Source organism: Monopterus albus, unplaced genomic scaffold (assembly GCF_001952655.1).
Source record: "Monopterus albus unplaced genomic scaffold, M_albus_1.0 scaffold5.1, whole genome shotgun sequence".
Lineage (NCBI taxonomy): Eukaryota > Metazoa > Chordata > Actinopteri > Synbranchiformes > Synbranchidae > Monopterus > Monopterus albus.
The window spans coordinates 4,056,212-4,074,261 of NW_018127885.1; the positions used below are offsets into that span (position 1 = coordinate 4,056,212).

The 18,050-nt window shown below is 39.4% G+C and overlaps 1 protein-coding gene across 1 annotated transcript; it reads left to right on the plus strand.

Moving 5' to 3' along the window:
* Positions 1-6,596: 6,596 nt before the first annotated feature.
* bnip2 (BCL2 interacting protein 2) lies at positions 6,597-17,621 on the plus strand. Its single transcript, XM_020612272.1, has 10 exons — positions 6,597-7,911; positions 10,172-10,267; positions 10,392-10,459; positions 10,943-11,119; positions 12,385-12,567; positions 12,744-12,846; positions 12,925-13,056; positions 13,219-13,305; positions 13,377-13,475; positions 14,519-17,621. Exons 1-10 carry the CDS (start codon positions 7,532-7,534, stop codon positions 14,601-14,603), a joined length of 1,410 nt encoding a protein of 469 aa, XP_020467928.1. The 5' UTR covers positions 6,597-7,531; the 3' UTR covers positions 14,604-17,621.
* The last annotated feature ends 429 nt before the right edge of the window (positions 17,622-18,050 follow it).

Here is an 18,050-nt window from a genome sequence, read left to right on the forward strand (position 1 = left end):
GGGCTCTGTTACCTTAGAAGCAGACAACAAACCCTACAGTGACCTTTTTCTGTTTATCCTCCTATTTATTCTTATTCCAGTTTTTTCATTGTAACATTTTACAGGCAACAATTGGCTAAATCAAACAACACTGGAGTTCCTAACATTGTTCTAATGCAAATGATGCCATTGGGGCTGTTTTATAAAAATATAATATAATGTAAGTGAAGAGTATGCTGGTCTTTTTTTTATTAAGCAGATTTAGTTATAAACATACCCAGGCTGATCCCTACCTTATCTCATTCATTATACCAATGAATAGTCCCCTGGTCATGTGGCTAGAAATTGCAATTATACTGGCAGTAAAAGGAAAGACTGAGTGGTACATTTAAAAATGCTGAATTGCTTCAATTAAATTGGTAATAGTAGATATAGTGCTAGTGGAGGGCTATCCTCCTGTGTCCCTTCAGAAATGCTGTCTCAACACCAGGTCATCACTTTCTTGGTCTGTGCCCACATGACTTTTGAACTTTGCGACCTTTTGCCACATTTCAGGCTTCAAACATAAAGATATAAAACTGTAATTTTTTGTGAAGAATCAACAACAAGTGGGACACAATCATGAAGTGGAACGAAATTTATTGGATATTTCAAACTTTTTTAACAAATAAAAAACTGAATAATTGGGCGTGCAAAATTATTCAGCCCCTTTACTTTCAGTGCAGCAAACTCTCTCCAGAAGTTCAGTGAGGATCTCTGAATGATCCAATGTTGACCTAAATGACTAATGATGATAAATAGAATCCACCTGTGTGTAATCAAGTCTCCGTATAAATGCACCTGCACTGTGATAGTCTCAGAGGTCCGTTTAAAGCGCAGAGAGCATCATGAAGAACAAGGAACACACCAGGCAGGTCCGAGATACTGTTGTGGAGAAGTTTAAAGCTGGATTTGGATACAAAAAGATTTTCCAAGCTTTAAACATCCCAAGGAGCACTGTGCAAGTGATAATATTGAAATGGAAGGAGTATCAGACCACTGCAAATCTACCAAGACCTGGCCGTCCCTCTAAACTTTCAGCTCATACAAGGAGAAGACTGATCAGAGATGCAGCCAAGAGGCCCATGATCACTCTGGATGAACTGCAGAGATCTACAGCTGAGGTGGGAGACTCTGTCCATAGGACAACAATCAGTCGTATACTGCACAAATCTGGCCTTTATGGAAGAGTGGCAAGAAGAAAGCCATTTCTTAAAGATATCCATAAAAAGTGTTGTTTAAAGTTTGCCACAAGCCACCTGGGAGACACACCAAACATGTGGAAGAAGGTGCTCTGGTCAGATGAAACCAAAATCGAACTTTTTGGCAACAATGCAAAACGTTATGTTTGGCGTAAAAGCAACACAGCTCATCACCCTGAACACACCATCCCCACTGTCAAACATGGTGGTGGCAGCATCATGGTTTGGGGCTGCTTTTCTTCAGCAGGGACAGGGAAGATGGTTCAAATTGATGGGAAGATGGATGGAGCCAAATACAGGACCATTCTGGAAGGAAACCTGATGGAGTCTGCAAAAGACCTGAGACTGGGACGGAGATTTGTCTTCCAACAAGACAATGATCCAAAACATAAAGCAAAATCTACAATGGAATGGTTCACAAATAAACATATCCAGGTGTTAGAATGGCCAAGTCAAAGTCCAGACCTGAATCCAATCGAGAATCTGTGGAAAGAACTGAAAACTGCTGTTCACAAATGCTCTCCATCCAACCTCACTGAGCTCGAGCTGTTTTGCAAGGAGGCATGGGCAAAAATTTCAGTCTCTCGATGTGCAAAACTGATAGAGACATACCCCAAGCGATTTACAGCTGTAATCGCAGCAAAAGGTGGCGCTACAACGTATTAACTTAAGGGGGTTGAATAATTTTGCACGCCCAATTTTTCAGTTTTTTATTTGTTAAAAACGTTTGAAATATCCAATAAATTTCGTTCCACTTCATGATTGTGTCCCACTTGTTGTTGATTCTTCACAAAAAATTACAGTTTTATATCTTTATGTTTGAAGCCTGAAATGTGGCAAAAGGTTGCAAAGTTCAAGGGGGCCGAATACTTTTGCAAGGCACTGTATATACATTTTCAAAGAAATATTTAAAAATATTTGTATTTCAAGAGTGTTTTAATCTCTTGGTACAGCACTGTCAAATGCAGTACAGCAACAAACAGTTAATACTCCAGAAACATGGGGTAATCAAATTCAAAAAGTCAGAATGATCAGCCAAGAACAGACACAATATACTAAAACATATTTGCTTGGAATATATCCACACTCCAAAATAGTGAGGTCATAATTCATTTCTATTCAAAACATTTCAACAAGGCCCTCAAGATAAGATATCAGGTTGAACAGCACACTACATCATTAGCTCACATATATGGCGTCTCAGAGGACCTTTAATTTGAGTAGGAAAAGTCGGTTCCTTCGCTATGAGGTTAAAGAGTGGGTGACTAGTGAAGAAAATCACAGTGGAATGCATTAATTAGGTAGCTCTAAAAGCATATTTATCAAAGGCTAGGCCATATGGGAATTATCATAGAAAGGATCTAATCAAGACAGGACAGGTTAATAGAATAAAAGGCCTTGAACAGAATGTGTGCTTATACATAAAATATCAACCTGATCTCACATGTAAACGAATCATTAGGATGTAACAATTAAATGTTATGGTGAGCAGATCCTTAACTACTGAAATGACCTTCATGTGGTTTGACAGTGACAGTTGGCTTCTTATGTTTGCTCTAATTAAAATGTCAAAGCCGGCCCGATATTTGCTCAGAACAAAATGACTGATTATATGAACTTGAATGTAGTGATATCAAAAATAAATATTTCATGAGGTCCCTTAATCAGAAAACAGTACACTGGTCCATGGCTGAAATAAACAGCCCAGTGATTCGGCCTGAATCTTCTAAATGGTGTCAGTCACAAGTGAATATGGAGAGCTCCCGTCCCCTCTAGTGATGACTGATGGCTCTTCAGTAGCAACTGAGACAGACAGAGCTGATTGAGGGAGCTTATCTTTATGGTGGAGCCATGGAATTGTTAACAGGATGTGATGGCTTGCGTCCGCCGAGCTGAGCTGGGAAATAAAGCTGTTGGGCTCAGGTTGCCTTGCCATCATTCACAGAGGTAATGATCTCTGTCTGACTCAGAAGTAAGTAATAGTCTGCCCACAGGTGAGCAGTAAGAGCATGACGCAGCACAGCTGACAAAGTTGAACTTGGACAAATGAGCACTGGTCTGAAAGCTGCTAAAGGTTTTAGTATATGTAATAGGCAATTTAATAAAGATTAGAATATATTATAAAACCTAAGGTTCGTGAAGTTTAAGACATAGCACTTGATTTCTATTCATAGACATTTTTACATTTTCCTATTATTATCCAGGAATAATGTAGAGCTGTAAGCAATGTACCTACAAAACTAAAACACAGCTCTTAAGCAATCCTGTATGTCATTATACTATGGCTTTTTTTTTTGTGAACACAGAGAAGGGCTCACTGTTACCACATACTGCATAAGATGGTGGAGATAATAATCTTCTTGAGATCAAAACAGATGCAAGAGTATGTTGAGAGTAAGCAGTCAAAGACCTAGTTCCACTCAATTATCTTTAGCAGGATAATTAATCAATTCAGTATGCACAATCAAGTCTCAGAGGCATTTTTGAGATAATTGTTCTCATTGACTTGAATAATTATTTGTTTGCTGATTTAATTATTTTCACATTCGGAAAACAAATGAATGTGTGCTGGATAAACTCCACATATTTTTATTTTTGATGCTGCAAAAATCAAAAATGAACTGTAGATGAGAGTGGCCGATGGAAACTCTGATGTTATTATAAAAATTAATGTAGAATATTTCTTGAAAAATTAATTGCGTGAATATTCACAATATTTATGTTTTAAAAATGTTAATAAAACATGAATTGTTTCAGCCTTGTGGCATTGATACAAACTACAGTGAAGGCTAAAATTGCTTAGCTTTGAGGTTACCCTTGGGTTACAAACACAACATCCTCATATAATGACTGGTATGTTGAAAACAATCACTGGAGTCCGCAGTTCACACCATTATGAGTATGAATCAGGCCATTTTAATGGCAATCACTACTATTTATCATGCCACTTTAAATGGTTTGCTCATTTGTTTCCATTAAATATTTCATCTTTCCTTAAATATTCATTCAATATCCTCCTTAAATTTTTTACCAGTCTCTTTGCAGTTGCAATCTTCTCACCTCCCTTTTAGGCTTTGCAATCATAAATAATTATTCATCTACTCCCAGAAAGAGATTGCATAAAACATGCACATGAATCCTTTTTGTCTTTTCTCATTAGTGATATACTTCAAGTAGCCTAAATACTTCCTGCTCCCCGACTCAAGGAAATTGGTTGGAGAACCTTCCAAATGATTTTCTGCTTCACAAATAGGTTTCAGCCTCCACGTCTGATACTAATGTTCAGGATGAAAGGAGGGGTCTGCTGCAACATCTTCACTGAGATCTGGACTTCTTGTATTACTTTTAAAAGGATGAACTGAAGAGAAAAAGAGAGAACATCATTTCAAAATTTATTGTTTAAACCAGCTGCAAGGCTACAGTGGACCTATAAGAGTAACAACAGCTGCTCAGTTGCACTTGATTGTCTTTTAAGGGAATTAACAGCACTGATCAGCATGAATGAAACATAAACATTAAAATATTTCACGACTAGACTAACTGACACTTTATTCTAATTTAAAAATTCAGAAATCCTTCTAATCAAAAGGATTCTAATCAAATGATGAAGTTTCCACTGTTATACAAAACTTTTAAAAAAAATCAGCATTGTGCCTTTAATATTTTCTTAGAAATATTTAGGATATATTTCCTCTGTCTGTGTTACATTCTTTAAGTCTTACACCCTAACCCAACAAATTTGTCTCGGCTAAACAAGCCACATTTGCTTAATTTGTTAGATAATTGCAACATGAGTCATTAGCAAATATCACCATGGTGGAAGATAGAAGGAAAGCATAAGCTCTCAATTTGACTGGATTATCTTTTTGTGATGAGGCCTAATGATCCAACAGAGTAAATAGCAATGTGTTAATTAGACATTACACTGAATGAGCTGCTGCGCACACAGGAGGTATTAACCAGGTGGCGTCATTATATTAGATCTATTGCTGTCTTTTCTTTTCTACCATAAGGTCGGTAGTAAAACAGCAGTTATAGCTAAACCCAGAGGAAACATTGCAGTGCATTTGTTGCATTTGACTTCCTTTAGATTGAATGTGAATGTAGCTGAAAGCTCTTAAAACTAAAGAGAGTGACATGCCTTCTTCCCTCCTGAAATGTTTATTGACAAGACAACACCTGACAAGAGGGGGTAGAGTAGATGTCTCCTAACTGGAAGGTCGGCAGTTCGATTCCTGTTCTCCCCAGTCTACATGTTGTAGCTGGCCAAGACACTGAATTCCAAGTTGCTCTTGATGGCCAGAGCAGCACGACCATCAGTGTGTGTGTGAGAGAGAGTTTGCACCACAGATGGCTACCTTGGTTCTGTACCGGAGACAAATTCCATGTGTGTGTAACATACTTGGCCAATAAAAGTGATTCAATTAATGAATTTGAGAATATCCTAACTTATAAAGAACACGCGACAACATGTCATTTGCTAAATTCAGATAAATAAGGGTTCCCTCTGGGAATGTAAGTTAAAAACTTTGTTTTGTAATTATAATTACACATTGCAAAATGCTCCTCATTCCATCTCAGACTTTGGTCCAGTTTGTTGTGTAGAGCAGTTCTTTTTTATCAGTCAAGAAGCCTCTGACTGTGGTGTTTAAGTTAGTATCTGTCTCCACCTAGTGGTATTGATTTGACACTGATGTTACATGTGCAGCACTAAGACAATATTGTCCTGCATTAATAAATGCTATATCAGAGCAAAGCCCTTCACTGGAAAAACTGGAGGACACGTCCTTATTGATCTCTTTCAGAAATAAAGAAAAATCTAACCAAAGTGATTAAGGTATGGGACACCAGCTTAATTTTTAATTTTACATTATTCATACAGAGTCATTAAATTGAAGTTGTATGTTAATACTGTAACTAGTCAGGGTGAAATAAAGTTAACTAGAGGTGTAAAATTGCACAAAATGAAAATATTCCAATACCTATATTCAAGTAAAATGTACTTAATTAGCTACTTGAGTAAATGTACTGTTACTCTCCGCCACTGTAATATAACAACTACTATTTGCACAAAGGAGCCCACAACTGATAATAGATATTGCTAATATTTATGTATGGAAAAATGTTTACAAATTAAAAATGACAATTGGACTTTTAAAGAAAAACTATTAATGCCCTTAACGCCCACAGGTTGAAAATCTCATTTGAATACAAAGCTGGTGCAGAGATAAGACAAAGTTAAAATCCTATATAGTCCCCCTGCCGGCAGGGGGCAGTGAAAACTTGCTCGAACAGTAACGGAACAACCAAACCCGACAGGGATGCCAGGTTTGCTATTTTTCCTACATAGCCGTGTGTAACATTAGAATCATATCAATCAAAATAGAAGCCTCAGATTGTAATCGTATATCTTTTTAAACAGCTGGAAGGCAGTGGCATCAATTTTTATCGTTTCTACATGAGCTATTGGAAAGAAGTGCAATTTTGGCATACAGAACATTTTGCAGCGCAAAATGAGGCATTACAGTGGTGAAATGATGCGCCAAAATAGCAATGCACTGTAATTTTGTTTGCTTTATGCTTGAGAGAGAGGAAGCGAGTTGAGATACGAGCTTGTAGGAAGCGCAACTGGCAACTCCACAGAACGCCGGCTACCCGCTAGCTGGAAAAGTGCCCGTTAGCAAGCAACTGTTGTCTGCTGTTACTTTGTAGAGATTGATAGCGGAAGAACCGGTTTGGTAAACGCACAGGATACATACTTTACATTTTGTTACAATCATGAAACGGTTGTTCTAAAGTTGTGACGTAGTTGGCAATTGATTTTATGGATTACTGCCGGCGTGAAATGACCAACATTAGCTTCTCTTTTGCTTGCTGAGTTAATTAGCTTCGCTAATGTGACTAACGCGTACAGTTCGCAGGAGAGCATTCTGACTTGGAGGAAGGAAGGAAGGAAGGAAGGAAACTGAGAAGCAGGATCAGTGCGCACCGCAGCTTATGCAAAGCTAGCACACTTTTTGGACTCCCGGGTTTACACTGTGACGCATTTAGAAAGGTTGACTAGGCACCTTGTGTTATATTTAATATTGTTAGGTTCATATGATATGTTGATAGCTGGCATAGCTAGCTGTCAACAACAACAGTCCTCCCGGCTAGTGGACAAGAGCTAGCACGCTAGCCACAAACCTCTAAAGGGGTTGAACAGCTCCAATTGAGCTGTTTGAGTGATAGCTAAGTTAGCAAACGGGTATTTTAAACGTTTCCTTGTCGGACTCTGATCCGATCTAACGCGAGGGCGACAGGAGAAACTGATGGCATCGGATGAGGTCGAGAGCGAAGCGGCGGTGAAGGGTGTGAGTGATATGAATGTGAATAACAGAAGTCCAGATTTTGTCACACCCAGGAGGGCTCACGAGGAGCTGAGGAACAGAAAGATATCTATTCCCTCGTCTTCTGGAGTGTCAGGAAAAGGTGACGAGGAGGAATTAACACTAGACAAATCCCAACATAGAACAGCTTCTAAAGTTGAAAATGACGAAGAGGCACTTCAAGAAAGTTTAACCAAAACAAGAGGCATGCCACAGGAAAAGACAACCCCGGACAATGAGCAGCAACAGCAGCTGCCTGGAGCACAAATCTCTACCCCAGTGAGCCTGCACCAGCCACGCTCACCATCAGAACCAAGTGGAAGGTCTGTGTGTGCATTTTCATGCATGGCCTACATGTCGGCAGTTATTCGCTATTGTCTTTAACAGAGCTAATTTCTTAGTTCTTGAAGTGAAGAGCTTCTTATATGGGAAAAAGTTAACTTATCAGTGGTGTCGGAATGCTAACTGGACCCCACACAGGCACTTAAAGACTTTTCAGCAAATTTACAGACATGTTTTTGAACTTAATGCTTAGCCTATAAAGGGCCATAATAGCAAAAGAGGACAGCATATCCTTTCTAGGCTTTTTGATGTCCCTGTAATTTCACTCTGGAAAGCTGCAAGCTGAGGCTGGGAGGACACTTACTTCCTGAACATAGGTCTTCATTACAGGAATACATGTACAATCTCCTGTTATCTTGTCCAGCCGCAGACAACCTACTAGAATCATGCTACAGATGAGAAAATACCAATAAGTTAAATCATAATTTCTCTGCCAAAACATTACTCTGCTATAATAGAGATGTATTATATTGCAGGACTAGTAAATAGACTGCAATCTCTCTGACCTTTGTCATTGTTTCAAACCTCTGAAGGCAACATCTGTTGGCATATCAGCAATGTCACATAGGTGGAGCATTGCATGACTGACTTTATCCAGCTTACTTAGAAGATGACTAATCATTCTTTGTCTGTACTGGCAAATAAGAATGGGTTGTTTGGTACAATTATACATCACTGTAGGTGCACGGTTGTTACACTAGACATCACTATATAAAAAGTGTAACACCTGGAGAGCAACACCAATTCACAAATACAGTATGATTTACCGCGTGAAGATGACATTTCATTATGTTATCTGAAAAAGCCCGCTCTGGTGATCAGTATTTGAAAGGGTCCTTTTCCGGGAGGCCACACTCTCGTTTCTCCTTTATGTCTTTCATTTGGATTTCAAATGCAGTGTAAGTGTTGTACATGAGCAAACAGCTGAACTGATATGCTATGAAACATTGAGAACCAAATGTGCAGAGTGTTTTTCTCTGGGACCACTAATACAGTCAGGTTTGCAAGTAACGCCTCAAAGGAAGCTCTGTACGGCAGAGTTACTACCATGATCAGCATTAGTGAGTAGCTTTATGGTTTATAAGCTAAGCCCCTTAGCACAAGCTTGTATGCTTTTCAAGAAGCAAGTGATCTTATTATGTGGCCAGTTGCAAGCCTAAACTCTTGAGGAGACCTGATGAACATGGAGGGATTATAGCACTGCAACACAAAGCATCTGTTGAGTAGCTGATACAACAAAGGTTGCTCCTGTGGTTTTCTTCTCATATGAAAGTATTTGGTTTGTTGAGAAAAAGCAATATGCCCATGTTACCTGTGGTTGTTAAATACCACATACTGCTCTCTAAAAAACCCAGCGCCCCCTCCTCCCATTTTAACCTAGTGCTTTTTCACATGAAGTCCTTCTTGGAAAAAATGTGACCTTTTAAAATAAAAATTCTACTGAACATGGTCATCTGTCATGTCATGCGCAGTGTGAGTAAAATCTTACATAACACAATTGATTTTGGGTGTTAACTGATACAGGCTGCCAATGAAATGAGCCGCTTTATATGGCCAAACTTTCAATTTTTAATCTGTATTCTCTTTACCAATGACTGTTAAAACAACTATTGTTACTCATCTATAGGTGAATCAGATTAAAGTAGTGAATTTAGAAGAATTAGATTAGCTAGATCACAGGGAAGTAAACCTTGCACTTCTGTAAGGTCTAAATAAATTGTAGGATGAGAGAGCTTTAAGAACGAAATTTTCTGCTTTTGTTTTTGCTTTAGAATTTTTGTTCATCAGCTCCGTAAAATCAGGAAAAAAAAACCTTCTCATCTCATTTGGATCTTTCTCCAGTATTGTGCAGCATTTTTAATATAAAGATAAATAGATGCAGAGTTCATTATTGTGTGCTTTTGTGCAGCTTTAGTTAACTGTGCCTAGTATCTTTTAATATTCCAACATTGTCAGTGTCCATCCAGGAACGCCATAAAGGTTTGTGTTGCCGAGGTATTAAGAACAAAAATGTCCTTTGACTCAGGGCAGATCAATAGAACTCCCATAATCCTTTGAGGACTGTACCAGTCACAGGCAATTGTTGACAGATTAACAGTTATGTGTTTGTATTTTGTTTGTTATGGGTCATTTTTGCCAACCCTGCTCTTGATCTCAGTGTGTTCATAGATCAAGAGGGCCTTTTAGCAGTTAGAGATTAAACATAAAAGTTGGCATAACCTTTTTGTTTTTCTTTCCCAGCCTGGAGCGTCAAGAGTCAGTCGCCACAACAGAAGCCCGCCTAAGAATGGAGGGAGTTGAACTTAAAGAAGAGTGGCAGGATGAGGACTTTCCAGGGTGTTGTATCAATCCCTCAGAATGTCGTAAATCATGGTTCACAGCTTTGTATCAGGTCTGTGGTTTGAAAGTCACATGACCTGTAGACTTACTAAAGGCAAGTCCTCTCCTGTTTGATTTTTAGGCCCCTGCCAGAGGAAGAAGAGCTTGAAGATGAGCTTTTTGCTGGGACTTCTGAACAGAGAGACACTGGTAATGAAAACAGAATAGTACACAGTGCTTTGCTAGAGAGACCCAGGAGAATATTAGGGACATGTTTAGATTTTCAAGTCTATCTTAAAACTCGCATACCCATATTTAAGATAAGCGAGGTATTGGTCGCTGTAATCATTCATGTTCTTTCTTGTTTATGCAAAAATGTATTCCGAAGTGCAGCTGAAACTAATATTAGGCCTCAGCAGTCAGATTTAGTCAAATAAAAAGGGCATCTTTCAGAATAATCCTTTTAGAGCCAAATCCTCTCAGTGTTTTCTTTACTTACATATCTGCATTCCAGGGAGTGTAGCACAAAGAGCAAATTATTTAGTAAATGTATGAAACATTTGAAGCACACTAGGAAAAGATCTCTGCTCTGTATGTGAGTGTTTTGTTATAATAGACTTAAAAAATCTGAATGTATCTTGTTAGTTTTTATTCCAAAGAGTATAGTGACTAATTTTTTTTTATCTACCAAAGGCTATGCCATTAACCATGACAAGAAGGCAAAGAAAAAGCTTGCAGCTCCGGACATCAGTCTTACGCTTGACCGCAGTGAAGGTTCTCTTCTCTCTGAGGAGCTGGATGACAGTACAGAGCTGGACCTCGATGACATTGACACGCCCTCGGACAACAGCAACGAGTTTGAATGGGAAGGTGAGCGACTCATATCATTATATCATGCAGCATCTGTGGTAAAGGTTTTAATATTTTTATAGCATCGTTGAACCCTGTTTTGTTCTGGTTTGTCTTGCTAATACCTACTGTTCACTTAGATGGACTTGATTAAGTGGGGCTGGAAAAGTACTTTCAAAGTGGACTTCCAGAAGTGGTGTCATTTATTTTATTCTTCTTGGATTTATTCACTGGCTTGTTTGTTACAAGCCAGTGTGGTATCAAATTAGTCTTTCATTTCCTGGTTTTCAGATCCATTGTTACTTTCCTCTTTTATTTTCCAGGTTTGGGTAAAGTGTAGTTGAAATAAGCTTTGTTGTTCTTGTGTTTCCACACTGCTGCCTTCCTCTTTTTCACTTGGAAGAATTGTTTCCACTCTCTGCCTGGAAACAGGCTTCAGGCCAGCAACAGGTTTCTCTCTTCCTTGTGGTAAGGTCTCTTGGACAGCCCCTGTTTTTTTTTTTTCTGCAAGCCATGAGTCAAATCAAACCTTTCTGTCCAGATTATGTTCCATCTTCAGTTGTTTAAACAAATCATGGGGTGTTTCATCTTTCATACCTTTTTGTTTTCAATAGTTTTTATGCACGTTATTTTTATCTTTACCTGAATGTGTTGTGTGTTTGAATCAGTCAGTAGCAAAAGTGGTTTAAAAACCTCTGTAAAGGTGCTGTTATCAGAAACGGGCCTCTCTTAGAAAGATTTTCAAAATGTATGTCGGTGTGATTTCGGTTGCACTATTCCCTTATTTTCAGTTCTCCTTTTTTGCATGCTTGACATACATACATGATCATTTAAAGACTTTGCTTGATAATTGCATGATGTGCAGAATTAGACATTGTGCACATACATCCTACAACAGATGTGCAGAATTCTTCCAGTATTTCAGCAGCAATGTGATGCTGTGAATGTTTGATTGATGCATTTAATTCTGTTCATTATACACGAAAGACTTCCACAGTACAGTATAATCGCCTCCCCCAGGAAATGTGAGATTCCCCCCCAAGAAAAACGCTTAACACTGTAAGGGAACAGGAGACACAGAAGTTGAGATGTGATTGTTGGTGCTGATTCCAAGCAAAAAATGTAAGACGGCAAAAAATAAAGCATGTGATTGGAAAATAACATAAATGGTGAATAATTGATGCGGACATTTTATAAATTATTTAATCAAAGTAGATCTGATTTGATAAAATTAGGCACCTGTCACATCCAGCAGCTGTGGTTTTAAAATGCCTCTTCGCCTTTAGATGATCTCCCGAAGCCGAAAAGCACAGAGCTACTACAGAAAGGTGTACGGTCGGTTCAGGAGTACTCGGCCTCGGAGGAGAGGGAGGAGGGTCGCCGCTGGAGGGTGTTTCGTATTGGAGACCAGGAACACAGAGTGGACATGAAGGCCATTGAACCTTACAAGAGGGTTATCAGCCATGGAGGTCAGTGGCATTCCACACACACAAAAATACAGGCATTTTAAGTATATCTATATTGTTTTTAATTAACAGGATGAATAAGCTGTTTGACATGAACTTAAAGTTAAAAGCTATAAGCAAAAAGTATGATAATACAGTGTTGAGAAAATCAATTCCTGATACTTAATTTATCACTGCAGGTTACTATGGAGATGGTTTGAATGCCATAATTGTGTTTGCTGTGTGTTTTATGCCTGAGAGCAATCAACCAAATTACAGATACATCATGGACAATTTATTCAAGTGAGTATTTGTTTGAATTCCTTTGGCCTTGTGAGCAAACATTTTCTAGGCATCTCTAAAGGCATTTTCTACTCACAGGTACGTCATTGGCACACTGGAGCTTTTGGTCGCGGAGAACTATATGATTGTGTATCTGAATGGAGCGACCTCTCGGAAAAAGATGCCAACTGTTGGCTGGCTCAGAAAGTGCTATCAGCAGATTGATAGGAGGTGAGTCTGAATGGTCACGGCACTAAAAACAACTAGTGTTGTTGTTTTTTTTATGTGGTTTTCCATTGTATGAACCCAAATGCTAAGAAGAGGCATAATCCTATAGTACAGTATGTGTGGTGTGATTAAATTGTTGATCATGCCACTATTTTTTCTGTACAGGTTAAGGAAGAACTTGAAGTCTCTGATAATCGTCCATCCTTCTTGGTTTATTCGCACCCTTCTGGCACTCACAAAACCTTTCATAAGGTGACTGTTATGTTTAACATCAAGATCTTTTGGGTAATGTTTCGAGTCTGACATTTTTCTTCTTTTCACAGCTCCAAATTTAGTCAGAAAATCAAGTATGTGTACAGCTTGTCAAACCTGGCAGAACTGGTTCCCATGGAATATGTGTCCATACCAGATTGTATTAAACAGTAAGTATGCTTCACTCTAACACATTCATACTTTTCAAGAAATAAAGTTGTCATAAGCGTATATTAAATTTATACTTAATACACAATGTATGGTATTTAAAATGCAAATATGCAGTAAGTTATGTATACTATCACAGAAACATACTGTTTTGAAATATCTTTGTGTCTGTCTGTTGTACAATCATGTCAAGAGTAGTTTTTTTTCATTATGAAGTTAGCCTAGTGATTATAGATTTTATAACTACAAACCATTCTGCAGTGGTATATGCATGGTAGTGCGTACTTGGCTGCTCACTTGAATTACTAGATTAACAAACCGTCACTATGGTACAAATAGTTCAACCTTGCACCAAATGTTTTACAAAACATAGTTAAATGATGGCCCCTAGAAAAGTTATATTGTTGTGCCTTGCTGTTTTCATTAATTGGTCACCAAATTCTAGTAGGTGTGGCTGTCAATTTGACGTGAACTGCCATTGCTTTGTAATGTTTTGTACCCGTACAATATCAACTGTGACTGAGGCTGCGAGCTTTTATTCCATGTCGCCTACAGGTGGTGCCACAGCAACACTCCTGCTGTGTGGCAAGTGTAGACAAGATGTCAGTGTCCATGTGTCTACCTTGAAATTTCGCATAGTTCTTAATAGTTCAAAGCCATAATATTTGCAGGCAGGTTTAGATATTTCACAGAATCATGGACAGTGTCTGGGGTAGTGTCCTAAAGATACAGAGGAGATCTAGGTGCAGGCTGCAAAAATGCAAATGTCTTTATTTTGTAAATAATATGCTAAGTGCACAGCATAGCCTTGATGGATGGTGTGTATTCTCCAGAATGTGTCAGCATTACTGAGAAGCATTGCATCCAGGTAATATTGTTCTATAAACTGCTACTAAAAGAGACATTCTTTATTTTCTAGTGTAGCCTTTGCTGATATGTGTTACAGCGAACCATATATAGAGATATATATGTGCTAGTTTGGACTCAGAAAAAGGCAGGACTCGGACTCAGGCTTGACCAGGTAAATGTATTTTAATAACTGCAGAAATGAGAAGCGGTCAGAGCCGGTCTCTTCAGCCGATCTCAGGGCAGTGGGGAGTGCTGGGTTGACTGGACTGCTACAGATATAACCCGAGGTTGTAGGAGAGGCGCAGCTGGCTGAAGAAGAGCAGAGGAGGAGAATGAGTAACAGGGATGCTAAGGTAATGGCAATACTGATAGTTGTACTGAGGACCTGAGTAGCAGAATTTACTAGGCAGGTGAGCACTGTAGGCATAGAACACAGTCCAGGGGAGGTGTATGAGCTGGCACAGAAGATCACTGGTCCGGTGAGCAGTACTCCCGTAGTGGAAGGTGAGGATCGGGCTCACAGCAGATGGCAGGGCAGGTAGTAAGATGGTGTGAGGAAGGCTGACAGTTGGGTTCCAGAGCCATGCCACAAGTCCCAGCAAGAGATGGTCTCCTCGTCCTGAGGAGTGTCACCTGAAGAAACAGTTCACAGTCCAGGCACCAAATGGTGCTGATACAAAAATGGCTGAAACCAACAAGCAGAGGGTACTCTGTTCTTTAATACAAGTCCACAGCAAAACAGTTCAAACAGGAAGTGACCCTTCAAAAATAAGAAGCATTCAGTTCGTTACTACCTGAAATCAAGTCCACCAACATAGAAACAGTTCATACACAGGGAATCCTAGTAGTGAGAGCAAAGACAGGTTACCGGCAGGATTACAAGAGATCATCTGGCAACGAGGACACACCAACGCTCCCCTTAAGTACTAGTCCAATAATTGAGAGCAGGTGTGCCTCGCTGCCTAGAATGCATTCCCACCTGTGTGGGGGCGCGACCTACTGTGACAGCCCGTGCCAGCTGATGAGGTGCTGGGGGTGGTCAGGGCCACGGACGTAACAATATGTATAACTATTGAGCTCATGCTGAGAAGTGTCTTGAAATGTGCAGTATTTTTCCTTGGTGTGCCTTAACTTGAGGCCAATTTTGTATTCTTGTGGCATTTGAAACTGCTTCAGCACAAATTACATAAAATGTTTTTGCTCTTTTGGATCTTTGTTGCTGTGTATTTCTCACTTCCCTACCTCCATTTCCCTCCCTCCTTCTGAAGGTTTGACAAGGAAAAATTTAGGAAAAGCCACAAAAGGTATATGCATGCAGGATCAGTAAGAGCATTTTACAGAACTAACTTATTTGTTTATTGTTCGATGGCTTGGTGGTTGTTTAACCAACTAAATGCTCTTTATAAGTCAATTCTGTGTGTTTTTTTTTTTTTAGTTATTACCTGAAAACCACATCAGCTACAGATGGGTGACAAATTACCAGATGCTGCCAGAGCAGCTTCAGTGCACCTTGACAATGATTCTACCAGTCTCTGAACTCTACTGGACACCCTACCAAAAGATATTCCCTTATTTGGTGTTTTTATGATGGTGGTGGAGACTCTGTCTAACACAAGTCATTTTCAAATGTCACACAGCATCAGGTCCAGACATTGTCCAGAGTTGCCCTTTCACGCATATACAGTACCACACAACGGGTGATAGTCCATGTCAGATTTGTTCTCACGTCCTGGAAATGCTCAGTGTGGTTCTGCTGGGAGTGGTTCCAGGGTAGAATGTGCAGAATGCGATCCCGACCTGGTTTGTAATTTGCTGTTCCTTGAATTTGTCTGACATTTGTGGTGTCTGCCCTAAACAACTGAAGTTCCTGAATCTCCTTGTATCACCAGTTAGACATTTTCGTCATTTTAAATGACCATTCTTCTTCACTATCTGGTGTCTGTGTTGTTAAGGTTTCGCACCAGTCACGTGATAGAACATCATCAACACACCCACTAGCTCGGTGTGAATAACTTTCACTTGGACATTACACGGACTTTGAGCTAGGGAGGAGAGGGGTAGAGTAGGTTTAATGTCTGGGCCAACTGACTCTGGGTAATGTCTAGATAATTTCAGGGTTGTCTGAAAAGGACTATAATAGGTGTTCAGTTGGGGTGAGATCTGGTGACGATCTGGAAGCCATAGCATCACTCCCACCATTTTCATATTCATCAAACCATTCAGTGACCCCTCATACCCAGTAGGTGGAGGCTTCCTCATCCTGGCTGAGATTCATGTTTATTTAGAATTTTTCTTTAATTTGTCACCTGCCTGTAGCTCTGTGATTTAAAACATACCATCTACCTCCGTAAGGCTGACTTGTTTTTTTTACCAAGTTACTGGTACCAAGACATATTTTCTCCACTATTATTCTGACTCAAGAGTTATAAATTAGTGTCAAGACATCAGGTTATTGGATTGCTGTTTTCTGATGTGAAAGTTGGGGCATCAAGTAGCGTTCACACGTGTCTTAAAAACCAAGTTTTAGAATTTGATGTGATGATGATTGGTAAGTCTGTTCATGTTTGCACAACTGAATCAGGTTGAATGACAAGGAAGTAGTTTGACCTAGTCACTGTGGTCTGTGGTTGTACTGTAATTATGTCCTCACATGGTTCCCCTCAGTAACTCGCCCTCACTAGATATCCAGCTTGTTGACTCTCACATCTTTTTGCATGAGTCACTGCAAACCCACTCCCTGCTTACAGTTAGTAACTGCCTCAAAGTTTTATCAGTCTTGGTCACACACAGAGAAATGCACTGCTCATTACTGATGTATAGTGAATGTTCAAGTGTTGAGGTTATTAATGTGCAGATATGTTGTGGGATATTAGAACATTAGAAAAATATAATATCTGTGCTATTTCAGAGAGTCCACAGGGTTGCAGATGAGACTTGGTGTTCCGTGTTTCCTCAGGGTACAAAATACTGTGATAATTGTACTTTTTGAGAATATTAACAAATATGAAACACTATATTACATTGTCACACTTTTGCTTATTACATTGAATATTGTATCAGCTGTGGCTTTGTGCAGCATCCTGCAGTTTGTGCACCAACATGGACATACTGTATGTCTCTTGCACTACATACTGAAGTACACATTAGTGTGGGGTCAAGGAAATTGCTTGTAAAGCAGCTGGTAAGGTACTTGACATACTGCTGGCCAGGTTGTGAATTTTCAACCAGATACTGTAAATATATACTGTAAATCTGCTATTAATCTTGTTCTGAAAAGTAACTAAAGTAATAAAATAAATGTTGTGAAGTAAAAAGTTCAATATTTGCCTCTAAAATATAGTGAAATCAAAGTATGACGTAGCACAAAATAAAAATACTCAAGTACAGATACATCATAATTGTACTTAAGTACAGTACTTGAGAAAATGTACTCACTTGCTTTCCACCACTGGTGGGTAGTGTAGCAGTCTGTGACCAGTTTGATGATCAGTTACTCTAGCCACCTAGCAGTCACACAGATGTCTGAGGTGTTTGTTTGTCGTGTCTCATTGCTTGTCTTTCCTTTTGTCTCTCCTCTATCCACTCACCTCAACCAGTCGGGGTCAGAGGACCGCCCACCAGGAGCCGAGGTCTGTCGGAGGTTTCTTCCATTAAACGGAGGTTATCCTCCCCGCTGTTGCCAAGTGCTTGCTCAAGGGGGATTTGTTGGGTTTTTCCTCTATAATAAT